Source organism: Phocoena phocoena, chromosome X, assembly GCF_963924675.1.
Source record: "Phocoena phocoena chromosome X, mPhoPho1.1, whole genome shotgun sequence".
Lineage (NCBI taxonomy): Eukaryota > Metazoa > Chordata > Mammalia > Artiodactyla > Phocoenidae > Phocoena > Phocoena phocoena.
The window spans coordinates 3,641,829-3,660,985 of NC_089240.1; the positions used below are offsets into that span (position 1 = coordinate 3,641,829).

Sequence of the window (19,157 nt, forward strand, 5' to 3'; positions counted from 1 at the left end):
ACAAGGACAGTGTGCAACCATGAAAAATGACCCAGATGACTCACCATCCTTGCGTGTAAGTTACTCAACTCCACCAAGATGGGCTTGGTCATCTCTGATGGTGGTGCTTTATCACTTCTGGAACATGCAACTCTAAAACTATTCCATCTATCTATCCATCTATCTATCCATCTATCTATCTATCTATCTACCTACCTACCTACCTATCCCATCTTTCTTCCTCTCCCTTCCTTCCTTCCTTCCCTTCCATCCCTCCCTCCTTCTTTCTTTCCATCTATCTATCCATCTCTCTACCTATCATCTATCTCAACTATCATCTATTTATATCTACCTACCTACCTACTCACATCATCTCTACCAACTATCTGTGTGTCTATGTATCCATCCATCCATATCTGTCTCTATGTTAATAAATCATTATCCATCTAGCATTCATGTTTATCTATCTACAATCTATGTATCTGTATCCATCCATTCATCCAACTGTTCATCCTTTATATCTGTCCATCAATCATCTATTCAATCTATCTATCAATCTATCTATCTATCTGTTTTTTGGGTTTATCATTCCTACTGTGTCCCCACCTCCCCTGACAGGATGATAGTAATTATCAAACAGGCTGCTCTATCTGCTTACTCAGCGGCTTTCACTGCACCCAGCGCCATCCCACCACATTCACACCATCCCCACAACTGCTTCTGGAGGGAACACTCTCGAATCTTGCTCCCCAAAAGAGTTGGGGATAATTGGGAACCAGAAACACTGGCATCATTTTGCAGGCTTGTTGGAGATGCAGAGACTCTAGCCCATGCAATCCCTGCTGGATCAGAACCCGCCCTGTAGCCTGATGTCAGCACATCCTTGGAACAACGTTTGAGAAGCACTGATAAAAATCGCAAATATGGACTTCCCTGGTGGCGCAGTGGTTGAGAGTCCGCCTGCCGATGCAGGGGACGCGGGTTCGTGCCCCGGTTCGGGAGGATCCCGCGTGCCGCATAGTGGCCGGGCCCGTGAGCCATGGCCGCTGAGCCTGCGCGTCCGGAACCTGTGCTCCGCAACGGGAGAGACCGCAACAGTGAGAGGCCCGCGTACTGCAAAAAAGAAACAAAAAAACGCAAATATGCTCACACCACTTTTGCGCCATCTTTTACCGTCTGCTGCTTGAAATCAGGACAAGGTGCACACGGCATGCCTTGTGACTTGAGGCTTGTTATCAGCTGGACGCTATTCCCCTCCTTCCCCACACCTTTCCCGGTGACACCTTCTATTTTTCAGCCAGGACAGAAAAAAGCCATGGTTCCCCAAACTTCCCGAGTCTTCTCACTTTGAGGGTGTGGAGTTCTGCCCTCCCGAAGCATCCACCATCATTGGTTTGTCTGCGTGGATGCCCACATACTTGGAGGGATGTGGTTTGGGGTAGCTTCCTACAGAGCACTGCCCGCCCCTTGCAGACGAGGTTAAGGGTCTGTGTCTAGACTCCCACTGGCACCCTGGGTACCATCTCCAGCACCTCCTGTTGCTTCCTGGCTGTACTTCCCTGCTCTCCGTTTGGAGTCCTAGGATGGAGAGAGCTTCTTCTTTCATTTTTAACAGAAGCCCCAGCACAGAGCTGGGGTGATGGAGAAGCTTGGTAAACATTTGCAGAAATAGATGAATGAATGAATGCATACATTTTTACCATCCGTTGAGTTATTCAGAATGGCCATTCAGAATGAATCAAATGGTGAAAAAAGGAACGACTCCACTATTTCAAAAACTGGCTAGAGATCTAATTTTAAATCCACAAAAATGGCTTTTCCATTAAATAGATATGACATATGTTTATGTATTCATGAAATATTATTTACATATTTATAAAATAGTTACTTATTTACTTATATGTAAACACATATTTTGTATTAATGTAACTCATATGCACTAGAATTATAATATGTATATATAACATGATGTATATACATATCTGCAATATATGTGTAATATAAAATGTGTATGTTTTAAATATATAAAATATATATTACACATTATATCACACATATGGTATGATGTATTATGTATTTTATATACAAATGCTTCATATAGTATAGCTATTATATATGTATATAAATATAAAAATATAATTATACTTTATAAATATATTTATTAAAATTCAATTATACACAATATATTAAAATATTTATTTGTATGTAATATATAAATGTGTATGTATATATACGTGTGTATATATATATATCCTGTGTACGTCACATTCAGCAAACGACCTGAGCCCAACATGTAAAAAAAAATTCAGAGTTCGAATACAGCAGTCACAGTCTTTGCTGTTTTCCTCTACCTGATAATTAGCTAATATTATCATGACATTCATGAACTTGAGTTAGAAATTTTTGCTGCATCCTTCATTGCTGAAGAGTTTGGGCTCTGAACACACGATCTTCCTTTGAATCTGAGTTCTGCTGTTTCTGATTCTCAACATCTTCAGTTCTAAAATAGAAGTAATACAGGTGCCTGCCCCTTAGGGTTATCGTGACTGTTACGATAAGGAATGACCAGGTGCATATGAGGACTGGACAAGTTAGGTCGCATCAGTATGGTAGTAATTTTCTGCCTCTCCAGTTGTATTCAAATGAATTACTTGCTGTCAGAGATTTACTCAAATAAGGCTACTAGAAAGATTTAAGGCATGACAACAAACACAACTCAAAACCCAGCAACATAAGAAGCAGCAGTGGCTGAACTTGATAAACCCAAGTGTTCCATTTCAGGAAACATCCTCTTGTTATGAGTTTCACCAACCAGAGTGCCTTTCTCCAATGTCAGGCCAGAAGAAAACCCCTAGCGGGGACACAAAACCTGTTCATGAGGACGAACCACAAGAAACTGATCTATTACCAACTGAGTGTGCCGTTTATCACCTACGTCAGATGTATCGCTTAGTTTTTAAAGTGAAAAAGACATCTAAAGAAGGAAAAATAAATATGATAGGCCACCTACAAAAAAAGAATGGACGCGTAATTATTTGCACAAAGCATTAGAAAATACTGTGATATTTTATTATTAAAAATGCTGCTGAAAAGTTTATACATATGTGTCCAGCCATATATATCTTCTATCATTACTTAAGGCAAAATCAAAAACAAAATCGCAAAATAATAATCCAAGAAACCATTAAACCCTGCGTGCCAGTGAAGGTCAAGAATAAAAGCCTAGGAAAGTTTTTTTCTAACTTATGGTTTTTTTTTTCTGTTTTTTTTTCCCTCTTTTTTATAGATAGCAAGTATATTTTATTCTCATAGAACTCTATGAAGATTCTATAACTTCTTTCCATGTAGAAATATCATTTAAGGTGTATTAAATTGCTTTTGATCATAATCCTTTGTAAAAGCTAAAGTTATTCACTTAACAAGAACTCTTTTTTTTTTTTTTCCTTACCCAAATGTCACAAGCCTGATACATTACTGTGCATATTGCTAGCAGAAGACAATTGGAAATACTAAACAAATACTGGAATTCACATTACAAACATACCGGACCCACATTGGTGCCAAGCATCACGTCCTTCGTAGTTTCCTGGAGAGCCTATTCGTCGTAGCTTAGCTGGGGTAATGCACAACTTGCAGAAATGGCCTGACAATAGCTTTCAAAAATGATGAACAAAAATCGTACCCATGACACCTCTAGCTGCAGGAGTGATGCTTCTCTCTATGCAAAGTTGGGGTTATATTTCACCTATGTATACACAGAGAATCACTCTTAAATTTAAACCAAGATGAACAACAGAATTTATTGGACGATCTGTATGCATTTTTAAAAGCACTCTCTTTTTCTAGGGGGGCCATTTTCAAACACTTTGATAGACATTGCTACAGTTTTAGTTTAGGGGTTCAATCATCAAAGATTATACAAAGAGACAAGGAATTTGGACTATCTTTGTGGACAATGTCCACCTTGGCAAAGACATATAGTGCTGGGTTTCCATGAGAACCATGCCCAGAGACATCTTCAAATATCTTTGGCTACTATTTCCTGGTGTTGCAATATACTTTTGAAAGACAAAACATGAAGTCACCATGGTTACTATTTTTTTTTCCTTCCACTTTAGGACACTTGCAAAAGATTCCTTAAGGAAAATTAAAAGGACGATGAGAAAATGACAAAGTGTCAGAGGGACAAACTTCTCATCCCTGTCTCACCAATTTAAAATGACTGAATATTTCTGTGTGTTATCTTGACAGCGAAGCCATCCTAACTTCCCGGAAAACCCATGCAAAGCACTTTTAATGTTCTATCCTTTTGTTTGTTTTCTCTCTGTAATACTCATGGATCAGTGACTGATACACAAATGCACAAATGGTAATAGTTTCAGACAAGCATATGTTTTATCCCATAAATGATATAAAAAATAAAAATCCCTGCTTACTGATAAATAAGGGACTTACTGCTTAAACAGAAAGGAAAGACACATGCCCTCTTTCAATCTGATTAGCTAAGCTGAGCAGGTATTTCATCAGCCAAACCCTTCTGCAGCTGCTGGGGAATACAGAGCTGTATTGACTCAGCAGAGCTTGGCCCTACCAAAGACAAGCTTTCTTTTCCTTTTTGGCAGGACCCTGGGATGGGAAGCAACTCTTCCTCAACGGATTCAAAGAACCAGAACTACAGAACGAGACTTGTATTCTGTTTTCCCCCCGCGGTCACTCTGCAGGTGCGTGCGTGTTTCTAATTCAACAAGCTTTAAATAGGCTCCACGCTGGGGATCCATCCTGGGGTTGCAACTTCATGAAGCCTTAACACACAAAAGTAAAAGTTTTCCTAAAAATAACGGTCTCCTAAGAATGCTGTCGCATGCACTTTCCAGCCCAAAAAGGGGAGAGAGAGCCTAGTCGAACAGACGGTCTAGGTCCGCTGTGTGACAATCACATCCTCCTACAAATGAAACACGTTAGAAAACCCCATGTCTGTTGGCCACAAGGAATTAAGAAGAAAATCCTCCTTTGTCCTGGAGGAGACAGAGGTGATATGACTAATGTATATATCGATTTATATACATACAGACCACAATGGAAAGCACAATCTTGCTAAAAGCTCTTTCAAACTGAAAACACCAATAAAAGCTTTTTTTGTTGTTGTTTTTGTTTTTGTTTCTGTTTTTCTCTCTGTGTGTGTTTGTTTAAACGCACAGCTATATACATTTTTTTATTTTTATTTTTACAAAGTTTCTTAAATAGAGTTCAGGCTGGCAAAACATCTCTTTGCACAGAACTCTACGTATGTAACTGCATAGTCAGTTCTTTTATTTTAATAATAAAATTCTACTTTTCCTTCTCTCTGGATTACACCTCCATATGCTGGGTAAAAGCCCATAGATTCTTTCTTCACTTAAGTAGAGCCATCTGTCGTATGGCACAAAAAGAACTTTTATTTATTTCAATTGTAATTAAAAAAAAAAAAAATGTGTCCTCGGCTGAGTTCCAGAAGTGTCAGCTTCTATGGTCACATTGGAAACATCCAGGTCCTTGAAACTTCGATGTCCTAGTTGCACTAAGGTTTGCCGGATGGTGGAGATCTTAAAGCGGTATTGTAACAGCAATGTATACGTTTCACATTTCGTAGGGTCAGAAGTTGATCTCGTTGTACCGGGAAATGCCAATGGAAAGGGTCTGCAAGGACACAGTGGCTGCCCTTTTGCTTTTGTTTTGTCTTAAGCCAAACATTCCTTGTTTGGAGATGTTGCTTCTTTCTTTCTCTCTTCGATGTGGCTGAGGGGAGGCGCAGAGGGAGGGGAAGAAGACGGCAAAGCTATACTCTAGTGGTTGAATGCCCGTGGGGTAAATTTGTACTGTTTTGTCCTCCACTGAAGGTATTGAACGTGTGCAAAGGCTGCATCCCCGTCAGTGTGTTGGGAATCATAGTGATGGTATTTGGTGTCATAAGTGGGATGTCATCGGGGGATCTGCGCAGCGTGAGGGTGTAGTCTGGAGGGCAGGTGAGCCTCAGCGTGTCATGAGCCTGCAGGGACTCACACTCGTGATCATGCTCCAGCTGTTTCATCTGCAGGGACATGATCTCTTCGTTCTGGATGTGAGCAATGTCATTTGTGGTATTTCTCTGGGGACTGGGGCGCCTGTGTGTCTCATGGCGCCTCTTGTCCTTCTTATAGTACAGCGCCGCGAACGCCAAGATGTTAAGGAAGAGTAAGGATGCCCCCACGGCAATGGTGACGCTCAACTCAGTGGAATAATCCCGTTTGGTTTCGATGAGGACGGTGGTGTCCTCGGGCCCCGTTTTATGAGGGTCCTTGGAGTGTTTGGGGTTGTTGGCAGGAGTGATCGCCGGGCGTTTGGTCGTGGGCCATATCTTGGCAGGAGATCGCCGAGTTCCGTAGGGAAAGGAGGTCATGTCCGGAGGAGGAACCTTTGTGGTTGTGGACACATACTGGAATATCTCATTCAAGTTGTGCAAGTGAGGTACGAGTTCCAACCAGAAAGCCACTTTTGTGGCTCGGTAATGGTCCCTCACTCTGGGTTTCAAGCCAATATGCAGATAGAGCTGGTCTTTGGGGTTATACTTGGACCAGGCCACTTCCTCAAAGCGATTGGGTTTTGTGTGAATGAACTTGGTGTCCTGAGGAACTGGCTGATTAGGATCACTGGGGACAGAAGGGAGAAAAAAAGAGAAAGGTCACACTCTTCCACATTTCCCAAGTAAATTTTAATCAAATACAATGAAATTACAATCAGATAATCTCATGTGTTTATTGATATGCACAAAGTACTCAAGTAGCAACAAATACATGATGTTTTAATCCCGATGCGCTACCATTTTGCCTTTTCTTTAAAATCCCCTTACCTTTATTTTAAAAATAATTCCTGATGGCAGTATGATAGCATTTTCGTAACACTTCTACATTTTTTAAATGCGCCCAATTATCTTCCATGATAAAGAAGGAAACCAAAAATGTGTCTTGCATTTCAAGTTTAACTACTTTTGAGTCAGAAATCTCAACCAGGGTGATTTGCCCCCAAGAGGGCATCTGGTAACATCTGGAGATGTTTTTTGGTCGTTATAAGTGAAGGGTGGTGCCATGAATGGGTAGATGCCAGGGTGACCGTTAAATATGCTCCAGGGCACAGGACAGCCCCTCCACAGCAGAGAAGTACCTGGTCCCAGGTGTCAGTAGTATTGAGGCTGAGAAATCCTGATTTAGAGGCTATGGTCCAAAATTTGTGCCATTCTCTTTCTTCCTCAAGAATTGCTTCTTAGGTAAATGAATAGATACTGTGGTTACAACTAAAATGTATGTTAAAAATCAAATAAAAACTGGCTTTTGTAATTACAAGATGTTAATAAATAGAATTATGCATCAATTGTTTGTTCTCTCTCAGAAAGAGAAATATGTATGTACTTGGAAACCTTCTGAAGACTGAGTCACGTAAAGATCAAACAACATTCCGTTGATTTAAGAAGTTTGGTCAGACGGTGCTTTTAGATATGCAGAGATAAGGATTTTAGGAAAAGTACCACACGATGCAAGAAACTGAGGGTTTTTTATAGATTTCAAGTGTGCATGGCGACTATGAACCTAAGAAGTCTCCTATGATTTACATAAGTGGACACAGGCAGAAGGAGAATCACCAAAATGGAAAGATTCTCCACAAAACATGGTACTTGAAACATCTTTGCAACTAACTCTTTTAAGATAACAAACAACCTCCCCCCGCCCCGCAAAGATATATTCTCATTTCTTCCATTTTTTTTTAGGCTTGGTAAAGTGAGCTGTAAAACGGGTTTCATCTTAATGTGTACTGGTTTGGAAAATTTGAGATCATGCATGATATAATGCCACCTAGTTGACACTGAACATTCAGACATGATGTGCAGACCCAGTTTGCTTAGATCTATTGCTCCAGGTGTTCTAACTTCTATTTTCCAGGTAACACTTTTATGAAGCTGCCTTCAGCCACTGCCTGTTTGCTCATGTATCAGAAGGCTGGGGAACCAGAAGGTCCCACTGGAAGACCTAAAGAGTCCAGACATTCCCAAGTAGTGTGCAGGATGCAAACGATGCACTTGACCAACAGATGCATCTGCCAAAGGAAGGACTTTAGCCCTCAGTCTGAGGCTGTCAAAATCATTTCCATACATTAAGTTCTGCATCTCTCCTTCTTTACAAGCTGTGAAATCTTGAGCAAATCCTTAAGCCTCTCTTAGCCTCATCTTCCTCATCTATAAAGTGGATAAGAATACTGGGATGGAAAGGAATATTCCTGGCATGTAGTAAGAGCTCAATAAATAGTATCCCTCTCTGCAATGCATAAATTAGAATACCTACATATTGCTAGCGAGAGAGGACTATAAATAACATACTGTATATAGCCACAGAATATACCTAATACTATACATTCTACATAGTATATGCTACATAAAAGTATACTATATACCAGTATACATGGTACACTAGATATAGTGTATGTTGCATAGCAATATACTGTATATATGGTACACTGTTAATTATATATAGTATATACTGTTTAAAAGTATACTGTGTACATCAGAGCATACATGGTACAGTATATACTGTATATAGTATATGCTATATCAAAGTATACTATACACTGTGTATAGTATATACCACTGTATACCACAGTATATATGGTACACTGTATACTGTATATAGTATACATTGTATAAAAGTATACTATGTATATCATGGCATATATGGTACACTATATACTGCATATGCTGTATCCAAGTATACTGTATACCACAGTGCATACATTATATTATACACTGGGTACAGTATATACTGTATAAAAGGATACTGTATACAACAGTACATACTGCATACTATATACACACAAAGACATATATATATATAGATGCATAGGTATATATATGATCGTAGATGGGATTATATATGTGGTATGCAGGATAAAGAAATTTTACCACTTAACTGAGTACACACTAACTGCTGTGCTCTTATTAGTGAGATGATAAAATATAAAAAATTATAGGTCTTAATACTATGAGCTTTCTTATTTATGTGTTCATTTATAAACATTTATATACTTTAAAATAATCTGCTTTTAATTCATTTTTATATTCTTATATGTTTTCGAAAAATGTTGGATTTAATATAGCACCTCATGTTTTTTTATTTGAGTCTTCTGAAATACATTGTTGGAAAATTCCTATTCAACTGGAATCTGTCATGGAGAAACTTGTCATCGATTTTTATCGTTCTAAAAGCAACGAAAGGGAGCGAGGATTCCTACTATGTTTGCATTGATCTGATTTCACGGAATTGGGTCTTTTAGTTGTACTGACCTTTTACTGAAGAGAGGGCATCTAGGAAAGAGACTGTCTTTTCATGTAGGATATTTGTCGATTTTTTTATGGAATTCGGTGTACATTTGAAAGGTAAGGAAACACATTTATTTTTTTCTCAGAGAATAGAGGATTTTGAAAATCCGGTTAAGTATGCTTTAGCCCGATACAATCTATCAAAGTTCTGGGAGATGCACAGTCAGAAGCCTTAAACCAAGATAAACTCACGGCGCTTATGAAGGCTCATCATTTCCCCTTGTCAAACGCCCCAAAGACAGTAAGATCTCTACGTGGGATACCACTGCCTTGTTGTTTAGACTTCGCTTCAGCACATGGCGTGTTCTAATTCCCATGAGTAAAATTCAGGATGATAATGATTAAGGAGAAATGAAACAGACACACCTTCTTTCTCTAGTAAAAACCTCAACACCTATCCATACTCCTCGTCACCTACACGTACATTTTCACCTGTCATATTTCATTTGCGATATCATCTTAGAAGTGGAGGGTTAAATGCGTCTCCAAGGTCTTGTGGTTCACCTTATTTGTGAGAGATGGGTAACATGATCCCTTTAAAAATACCAGTGAACCCTCTGATACGCTCCTTTGGATGGTATAAGGTTTTCCTTACCCCTAAAACAATGTCGTGGTTGACCATTTGTCCCTAGACCTCTAAGAAGAAAACTACCCCCTGCACCAAGAAGTATGTGTTCAGTCCATCCTATACAACCGGTAGAGATGTTCCTTCACTGAGCTTAAAATACTTTGGGGCAATAAACGTCACTTTTAAAACCAGGCTTTGACTGCAACTCTATCTAACCCATCTTTCCTGTCTGTTTCCTGATTTTTGCAGAGATTGAGCAAAAGTTGAAATAGAAATCAATCACAAGATATGAACAAAATCAAAGTAGAGACGGAATCTGAAAACCAATGAAAAATACGTCATCCCACCCACTCGACCTATACAACTGTATTTCGACATACTGGAATATATGTTGCTCTTCTTACATCATATATATTGGCTTATCGGCCAACAGCCTTCCCATCTCTGAATTCCAAGAGCCTCCGAGGCCTTCCATACAGAATGGTGAAGGTACTGTTCACAGCCATGTCTTCTGCAGACACCCTAATTCTACCCATGTTATCCACCTCTCCTCACACAGAACCCAAATTGCATTGGTCCTTGATCAATGGGCACCTGATTTCTACTGAGTGGCCAGGACCAACGCCTTCCCACCTATTCCCAAAGAGGTTGGATGTGACAAAGAGTTGAAATCTGTGTAATCATTCGTAAACCTTGGGATTAGTTTTCATTTTTCCCAGACATAACTTCTCCTTTATCAAAACTCTCCAAGTAGCCTGATTTCTAGCCTAATACTTAATGTCCTGGCTTCACTGTCCTTTCCCAGCGCTGTTCTGGGTTAGTCTTCTCACCTGGATTATTGAAACAGTCTCCTAGCAATGTCCTTCCATCCTTCTATCCTTCCTTCCTTCCTTCCTTCCATGCCTACCACACACACCATCCCCACATTATCTTTTCTCTACTTAACAACAACAAAAAATTTAATATGACAACAAAAAAAATAATATGAATGATTACACAGAGATTTACACAGATATGTCTACACTTAAGCCTACATGTAAGGTCAGAACCGTTAGCTTCGGTCATATAAAAAGAAGCCCCAGTGTTCACCTCATCTCAGCAAACGTATGAATAGTCAGGATCATCGGGGTGCTGTTTACGAGGGGCAGCAGATGTGAAGTTCCACCCAGCGATCACGGCAAAGCATGTTCTGACACAACATAATCCTTTCTTCTCAGCCACGTGTTGTGATTAGACGTACGACAGGATATTCTTATAACCAAACTCCTGTCTCTGTAGTGCTTACAGGGAGCAGTGGATGGTACTCAAGTGTATTCCATCATATTCTGTGGGTCACTGCCTGAGTATGGGTTCTGGAGAACAGCATTAAGCATCTCACCTCACACTGTGACATCAGGGATGGTTTATCCTATGCTCTTCCCTTGCTGGCATCAAATAAGTTATGAGACCCTTAATGACATGAGAGATGGCTTAATCCCATGCTGTTCCATTACTGGCACCATACTGCCTCATTCTCCTCAGCTAGACCACTTTGGCAGCCCCCTAGGGACAAAGAAATCCTCCACCACACAGGGCTGATCATGCCACTACCCTATTTAAAATCAATCAAGGAATAACTAGCAACCACCTCATAAGCCATATCATCCACTGGCAAACACCTAAATCACTGGACTTTGCTCAATCCCCCATTTTCTGTTAAACCATAAGCTACTGAAATGTGATCCTCCTGACTTACGTTTGAAATTGCACACTGCGTTGCAGGTTAGAGGAGGTTCTGAGTAACTTCCTTAAAAGATGATTTGAGGGTTTCCCTGGTGGCGCAGTGGTTAAGAATCCGCCTGCCAATGCAGGGGACATGGGTTCGAGCCCTGGTCCGGGAAGATCCCACATGCCACGGAGCAACTAAACCCGTGTGCCACAACTACTGAGCCTGCGCTCTAGAACCCGCGAGCCACAACTACTGAGACCACGTGCCACAATTACCAAAGCCCACGCGCCTAGAGCCCGTGCTCCGCAACAAGAGAAGCCACCGCAATGAGAAGACCGTGCACTGCAATGAAGAGTAGCCCCTGCTCGCCGCAACTAGAGAAAGCCTGCGTGGAGCAACAAAGACCCAACGCGGTCAAAAATAAATAAAATTAATTAAAAAAAAAAAAAAAGAAAGATGATCTGAGTCGTTCCAACGACCTTTCCAATGTGTTGTGAAAACTCATTGCATTAATATCCCCAAGTACGATTTCAGCTATGCTCCACATGGACCACAGAAATAAAAATAGCTCCTGCTTGGATAAAATCCAGATTTTTCAGACTGACATCCGAGGCCATCCATTAGCGATATCCTGTTCCCACAGTGAGATCTCTACCTGGACTCCGGTCAGATGATGGCTATTCCTCCAAGCCAAGTCCTTATTCCTTCCCCATCTGCTACTTTAGCATCTTTATGAAATCCAAAAGTATCCTAAACACGCACCACTAGTGGCCACAGGAGTATACTGGGCCAGGGATTAAGCCCAAGCTATCTGACATCTCCACCGCTGTGTTCCCCAGATGAGGGGCGTGAACCACGAGCAGTAAGCGAAGTGATTTTAGGAATATAGAGTCATGAAATTAAAAAGCACTCAACATCTTAAAAACCATTTTAAAGAACACTCAACATTTTCAATCCTCACTTGGTCGTTGACAGGTCCTGGTCACCTATAGGTTTGGTGCTGGCATTTCTCTACCATCTCATGACATTAATTTCCTTTAATTTTTCTTTGTTTTTTTTCTTTTTAAAACAACAAGAGAAAATCCATCTCAGAGCCTTTGGCAGGCAAGCACAGCTAATGAGAATTTAATGGCTTTATTTGGATTTTGTAGTTTTCTTTAATGGTGCAGTTAAGTTGATGATGAATGATCCTGGATTTCCATTTAAGAAAATCATATAAAGTTTATTCCCAAAACACGTGAGAGAAAAAGAAAGTAGGTGGCTTTAACAAAAGTAAGTCATGATCTGTGTTCAGATGTTATGGAATTAACGATGGGTTTGGATGGTGATGTAGTCGATAGGCATGGCCATGGTGTGGGAAACGCTCCTGTGAGTTTTTTTGCTTCAAAAGAAGGCAACACTTTGCAAGGGCAGGCATTACCTATCTGAGTTCTATGACACAATTGGGCATTGGTCCTGCCTTTAAAAGGGGTTATGCACTGAACTGTTTCCCTCTCAAATTAAGATACACTGAAGTCCTAACACCCAGGACCTCACAGTGTGATCTTATTGGAAATAGGGTCATTGCAGATGTAGTCAGTCAAGTTAAGATGAGGTTATAGTGGGAATTCCCTGGTGGTCCAATGGTTAGGACTCTGCGCTTCCACTGCAGGTGGCACTGGTTCGATCCCTGGTTGGGGAACTAAGATCCCGCAAGCCACGCGGCCCGGCCAAAAAATAAAAATTAAAAAAAAAAAGATGAGGTCATACTGGAGCAGGATGGACTCTTAAACCAATATGATTGGTGCCCTTATAAGAAGATGGTCAAAATAAAAAAAAAAAACAAAATAATGCCATTTGCAGCAACATGGATGCAACTAGAGATTATCATACTAGGTAGAATAAGTCAGAAGGAGAAAGACAAATACCATATGATATCACTTATGTGTGGAATCTAAAATATGACACAAATGAACTTACCTACGAAACAGAAACAGACTCACAGACAGAGAGAACAGACTTGTAGTTGCCAAGGGGGAGGGGAGTGGGGGAGGGATGGATTGGGAGTTTGGGATTAGCAGATGCAAACTACTATGCATAGAATGGATAAACAATAAGGACCTACTGTACAGCACAGGGAGCTATACCCAATATCCTGTGATAAACCATTATGGAAAAGAATATGAGAAAGAATGTATATGTGTCTATAACTGAATCACTTCACTGTAGAGCAGAAATTAACACAAGATTGTAAATAAACTATACTTCAATAAAGATAAAAAAGAAGAAGATGGCCATATAAAGACAGACGTGCTGGGAGAGTGCCATGGTATGACAGACACAGAGCTTGGAGAGATGCAGCTACAAGTCAGGCAACACCAAACATTGCCAGCAAAGCGCCAGGAGCTAAGAAGCAGCATGGAAACATTCCCCTATGGGTGTCAGAGAGGACTCAGCCCTGCGGGCACCTGCATTGTGGACTTCTAGCCTCCAGAACTGTGAAATACACTTCTGTTGTTTTAAGCTACATCATTTTTGGTACTTTGTTGCTGCAGCCCTAGGAAGCTGATAAACAGGGGTTACTTAAAAATACTTGCTGACTTGACCTCAATCACCTCCCTGTCGAAAAAAGAACCTCTTGGGGACAGACAAGCATCTCTCCCCTGCACAGTTGTACCGTCTCCGTTTCCCACTGTTTTTCTTAGGTCAAACTTGTAAGATGGGACAGTCCAAAGTGGGTATCGGTACAACATGTTTTCCACTCAAGAAACGTGCCACACTTTTCCTAAGACTGCAAAACCATGAAACCACTTCCCACCAGAGTATTTGGAATCATTGTAAAGAATGATACCTGCTGACCCCCTACACATCCCCGGCATCCCCACTTCCTCTCATGAGAGCTACATGAGGCTCAGGCACTGCAGGGCTGCTGCAGTAGGGGGCCTAATTCCACCCCGCAGCGGCCCACAGGAAGATTCTCCATCCTCCAGAGCCGGGAGGACCTTCACCGTAAATTCGGTACGAGAAGCTCAAGGTTAATGACAGAAGCGCAGGCAGGTAGAACAGAACGATACCTCATTAATTTCCGCAATTAGGTTATTCGACAAGAGCAAATGAAAAGATGCTCTGATATTTGTAGCTCCTTAAGATGCTGGGGAGTCTTTTCTTTCGTTGTTTGCAGAGAATCTGCTCAGTGGAATATGGGTGGACCCTATTGTATATGTAACGCTTGTATACTTCCTACTTTATTTAGCCAGTGAGATTTCTATATGTGTCTATAGATAGATATACAGCTAAATATACACACGTATGAAATTTATATTAATGAAATAAACATGTGTAAATATTTATATATAAACAAAATAAATATATTTTGTGTGCATATGTATATATAGAAAATAAATCTCACAACAGTGGAGAAATCCTATGCATGTACATAGACACATATGCATATATATATCTTACATACACACACACACGGGATTTCTCTACAGTTATGAGATTAGGAGTTATTACATGTGCATATACACATATAATATATATATTATATACACATACAGTATTTCTATATATTTATTATGAGATTCATTTCATTCCTTGGCTATGAACATTCCATGTGGCACATGTATTTTGATAACCCTATTATTTACCAAAGACCAGGTCCTACCTAGATTTGAAACTCCAGGATCAGTTTCCCATAGAATAGCCAAATATATCTAAGTCTGACCCCTGTAGCAAGTGTAGAATTTTCAATATGCATCTAGCACCTTAGCGAAAATCTGACTCGACAGCAAACAATTCAGGGGTAAAGAAAAAATGAGGTCTCCCTAGATGTTGGGGGGAAAAATGACTGCTTTTGTTACTGTGTGTGGATACCTGCACACCGCAGTCTAGCCAGTCGCGGAAACCACACTTACACGGAGGAACCAGACAAACAACCCCCTGATGGGGAGAAGAACATACCCGGTTTTGGCGAAGTTTGTCCAGTACGTCATGACCACCGCGCTGAGCATGACATCATTCTTGGAGAAGTTGCAGCTGAAGAGCTCGGTAGGGCCGATCATGGGGATCCCGAAGACGTAGGGGACTTCGTCGCCATGGGCTGAGTCCGCCCAGCTGGGCTTCATCTCGCTTTGGCAGTGGTGGTAGAAGGCGTAGAAGTAGGTGGGTGAGCCGTACTGTGCGTGCAGGTCCGCGGTGGCCACGGCGGGGGCCACCCACTGGTGGTCAGTGAACAGAGCCACCAAGGTTTTCCGCCGCGTTTCGGGGTTCTCCTTATCTGCCCAGTCCGTGTACATGAACTTGATGGTCTCCCGCAAGGTGTCCTTCCCCTCCGGGTAGCCGTAAAGGTTGTCCACGAAGTTGGACACCAAGAAGTCAAAATCGTTGGGCGTCACACCATCCTCGTTATCCACGACGCCGTCCACGAACTTCAGCCCCTCCCCCTGGTTGACCCCGAGCATGATGTCATAGTTAAGGAATTCCCCCTGCTCCATCAGGATCTGAGGGTCGTCGGGGATGACATCCCCGTCAATGACGGGCCCGAAGGAGATGTGGTACGTGGCCGGGGTGATGGTCTGCTGAATGAGCTCTTTGTAGTTCCTATTCCGAAGGCATTCCACCATATCCGTGGTATCCAGCATGTTGCAGCCGGCTTTATCTGCCAATATCCGAGTGTACTTGGCAGGCTGGTAGTTCACGGCCCAGCTGGACAGGGCAGTCCCGCTCTGGATGATGGCCTTCTGGAAGAGACCTGCAGGTGCAAAATTGTGGACATGCAAATGAAAACCCGCAAGACAGAAAAGCAGCTTTTACTCAGCAAAGAAGGCTCTGATTGTCTCTCGGGCATGTGAATTTCTGGATACTGCAGCATTCAGCGCATTCGGCATCTCTTTCTCTCATTTCTATCTCGTCTTCCCCCTCCCCCACCTGCTGGACAGTGGTCTTATAGGATGCTCTCAGACACACACGCACGCGTGCACACACACACACACACACACACACACACAGAGTTTAGAAAACGAAACTGCGTTTACACTTTAGCTGCAGTGCTAAAAACATACAACCTCTTTCTCCTTCCCCAATTTTGTGTAATATTAGTGTCTCCATCCCCAGAATTCGTAAATAAAGAGTCTCAGAGTAATCACAACCCCCCAGCCTCTAAGAATATGCTTTGTGGCCATTAGAGGTCAAAGGCTGTTTTCTCTTACTGGCAAAACCAGGTACCACTTTATTACAGGGGGAAGATCCACTGAAATCAGTTTCAGAGTATAAATTCTGGAATGCATTTTTATTTCCACGCTCCATATACCGAAGGTACTAAAAACATGCAATGTTTTTAATTAGCTATTCCTAAAGAAATCTTCCCTTGAATGCCCCGCTAAAATGTATCTTTTTTTCCAAAAAAAATCATTAATTTCAAAGTTGCATCCACTCAAAGCCCAGACTTTTGTACAGTTCGTTCTGCCACATTTTAAACGTGTCTGCTTGGTGAGAAACTGGGAAAATATTGGGCTGTTTTATGAGCAAAATTCTGTGTAGCTTAAAATTTCCTATCTGAACAGTCTAGTATGTGGATGTCCAGAAGTAAATGAAAGTCTATTTTTAACTGCTCCAGTATGAGACGGAAGGCCATAAGATCATGGTGTTCTATTCCTTATCTCTTCCTGCCGCTTCCTTGAACTCCAGCATGATCTAGCTGTGACGCCTCGTAATTCACTGGGAGAACAAAAGCATTCAGCGGGGAGTCCAGAAATCCGTGCCCTGTCGACGTTTAAGGCCATACAAGCAATCAGGGATGAAGGAAACATGACTGCAATCAGGAGGATGTGATTCTAAAGACTAGAGGATTGCCTGCCGATGGCACACAAGAACGAGCTGCTTAAAACGATCTGGCTTTGCCCGACACAACATCTAGCTCGTTTGGGGTCAATTTCCCAATGTTTACCAGTCCGTTGGAAATGTGCGAGTACTGACTTGTGTGTCTGGCTCTCAAGGTGAATGTTTTAAAGCACCTTAAGGAAATGATGTCCATATTGGATCTATTAAAAGATTCATAACTGAAGACAACCAGAATTAGAAAAATGTTGCTGGAAGTTACACATTTTCTCTCTGTGTCATAACTGTTGGCCGTGATTGAGGTAGCCATGTATGTGTGTGTGTCTGTGTGTGTGCGTGCGTGCGTGTGTGTGTATGTATGTTTTGGTAGGCAAGTAATACAGTGTGGGATAAAACTTGAAAAATTAAAGAAAAAGTCACCTATAATTCATACTACAAAATAGGAGATACTTCAATATTTTTAGTATCATTCCTTCTTGTTGCTTTCCCTCCCTTTGGTCTGTTGTGTATAACTGTATCCCATATCTGCATAGTATACTGATGTCCTAATTAAGGAACTCCCCCCTGCTCCATCAGGATCTGAGAGTTGCTTGGAATGGCATCCCTGTCCATGACAGGGTCAAAAGGGAATGTGGTACCTGGCCAAGGTGATGGTTTGCTGAATGAGGTCTTCATATCATGCCTCCCAGGTTAATGCATATCTTAAGCACAATTCTTAAATTATTGTTCCTTCGAGTAAATGCACGTGTCATTAACAATGTTCTTGTCTTTCTGGTCTTGTAGCTTTTCCTTTTATTCTTTGCTATGAGAATGCTGTGGTAGAAAACTCCAGGAAAACACCTTTTTCCCACGTGTATGATGACTTCATTAAGTTATATCACGACAAGTGAAATTCGTAAGGCCAACAGTCTGGGTATGTTCATTAATTCTTGATTCTACTGCTGGGTTGATTTTAGAGAGCTACTTTGCAGAAATGATGTAAAGCATTACCATATTCGTTTCTGATCTACTGATTTAAGGAATTAACACTCTTCCCCCATTAGTTTTAGCTGACATGTGTTTGATTACTACTAGAGTTGGTCCTGACTATTTTGTAAAGGGAGAATCATAATATCCATTGAGAAATGGGAAAATACAGGTATTTTCTAAAACGGTATAGGAACCGTTATCACTACTGATCTAATTTACTCGCTGTTTCCTTTTTTAATAGAGGGTTAATACAAACATAAGCTTTTCATTCTACCTCTTCTCAGCCATTACGAAATAAAGAATCAAGAAATTCAGACTTCACAAGACTTAAAAATCATCGTCAATCATATCTTGCTAATGAAGCAATCAGGGCACAGAGTCAGCAACTTGTCCACGATAGTGTAGGAAGAGAGGAAAAAAATGGGATGCTGTCATATGGCACGATGATACATTCCCCCCCCCCTTTTTTTTTAACATGTTTAGGGTACTTTAAAGAAAGATAATATAAGACTCTTTAAAGAAAAATAATTCCTTTAAAGTTTCAGGTGCTTTTCATAAAAATGGTTCAAATAGATGTGGTAAATCCTTAAACCAACCAATGACACAGAAGGGAACATAACACGACCTTGATGATTTAGACTGTTATTATGAATATTCACTTGTACTTGCCAAAGTGCCCCAGGGCTGCATTTTCTTGTTTTGTTTTTATTTTTGTTCTATTTTTGAAGGGAGAGCCA

The 19,157-nt window shown here is 41.0% G+C and overlaps 1 protein-coding gene across 5 annotated transcripts in view; it reads right to left on the minus strand.

Annotated features, from left to right (window-relative positions):
• Window positions 1-5,794: 5,794 nt before the first annotated feature.
• The window catches only part of NLGN4X (neuroligin 4 X-linked), a 258,721-nt gene continuing 245,358 nt past the window's right edge, over window positions 5,795-19,157 (minus strand). For 3 of the 5 annotated variants that reach the window (XM_065900329.1, XM_065900328.1, XM_065900330.1), the window contains 2 exons: window positions 15,577-16,366; window positions 5,795-6,644 (listed from right to left, as the gene is read on the minus strand). In XM_065900329.1, the coding sequence (XP_065756401.1) occupies window positions 5,795-6,644; window positions 15,577-16,366 (1,640 nt within the window). Of the gene's footprint in view, window positions 6,645-15,576; window positions 16,383-19,157 lie in introns of all 5 variants that reach the window. The other 2 variants (XM_065900327.1, XM_065900331.1) reach the window with 1 other exon arrangement.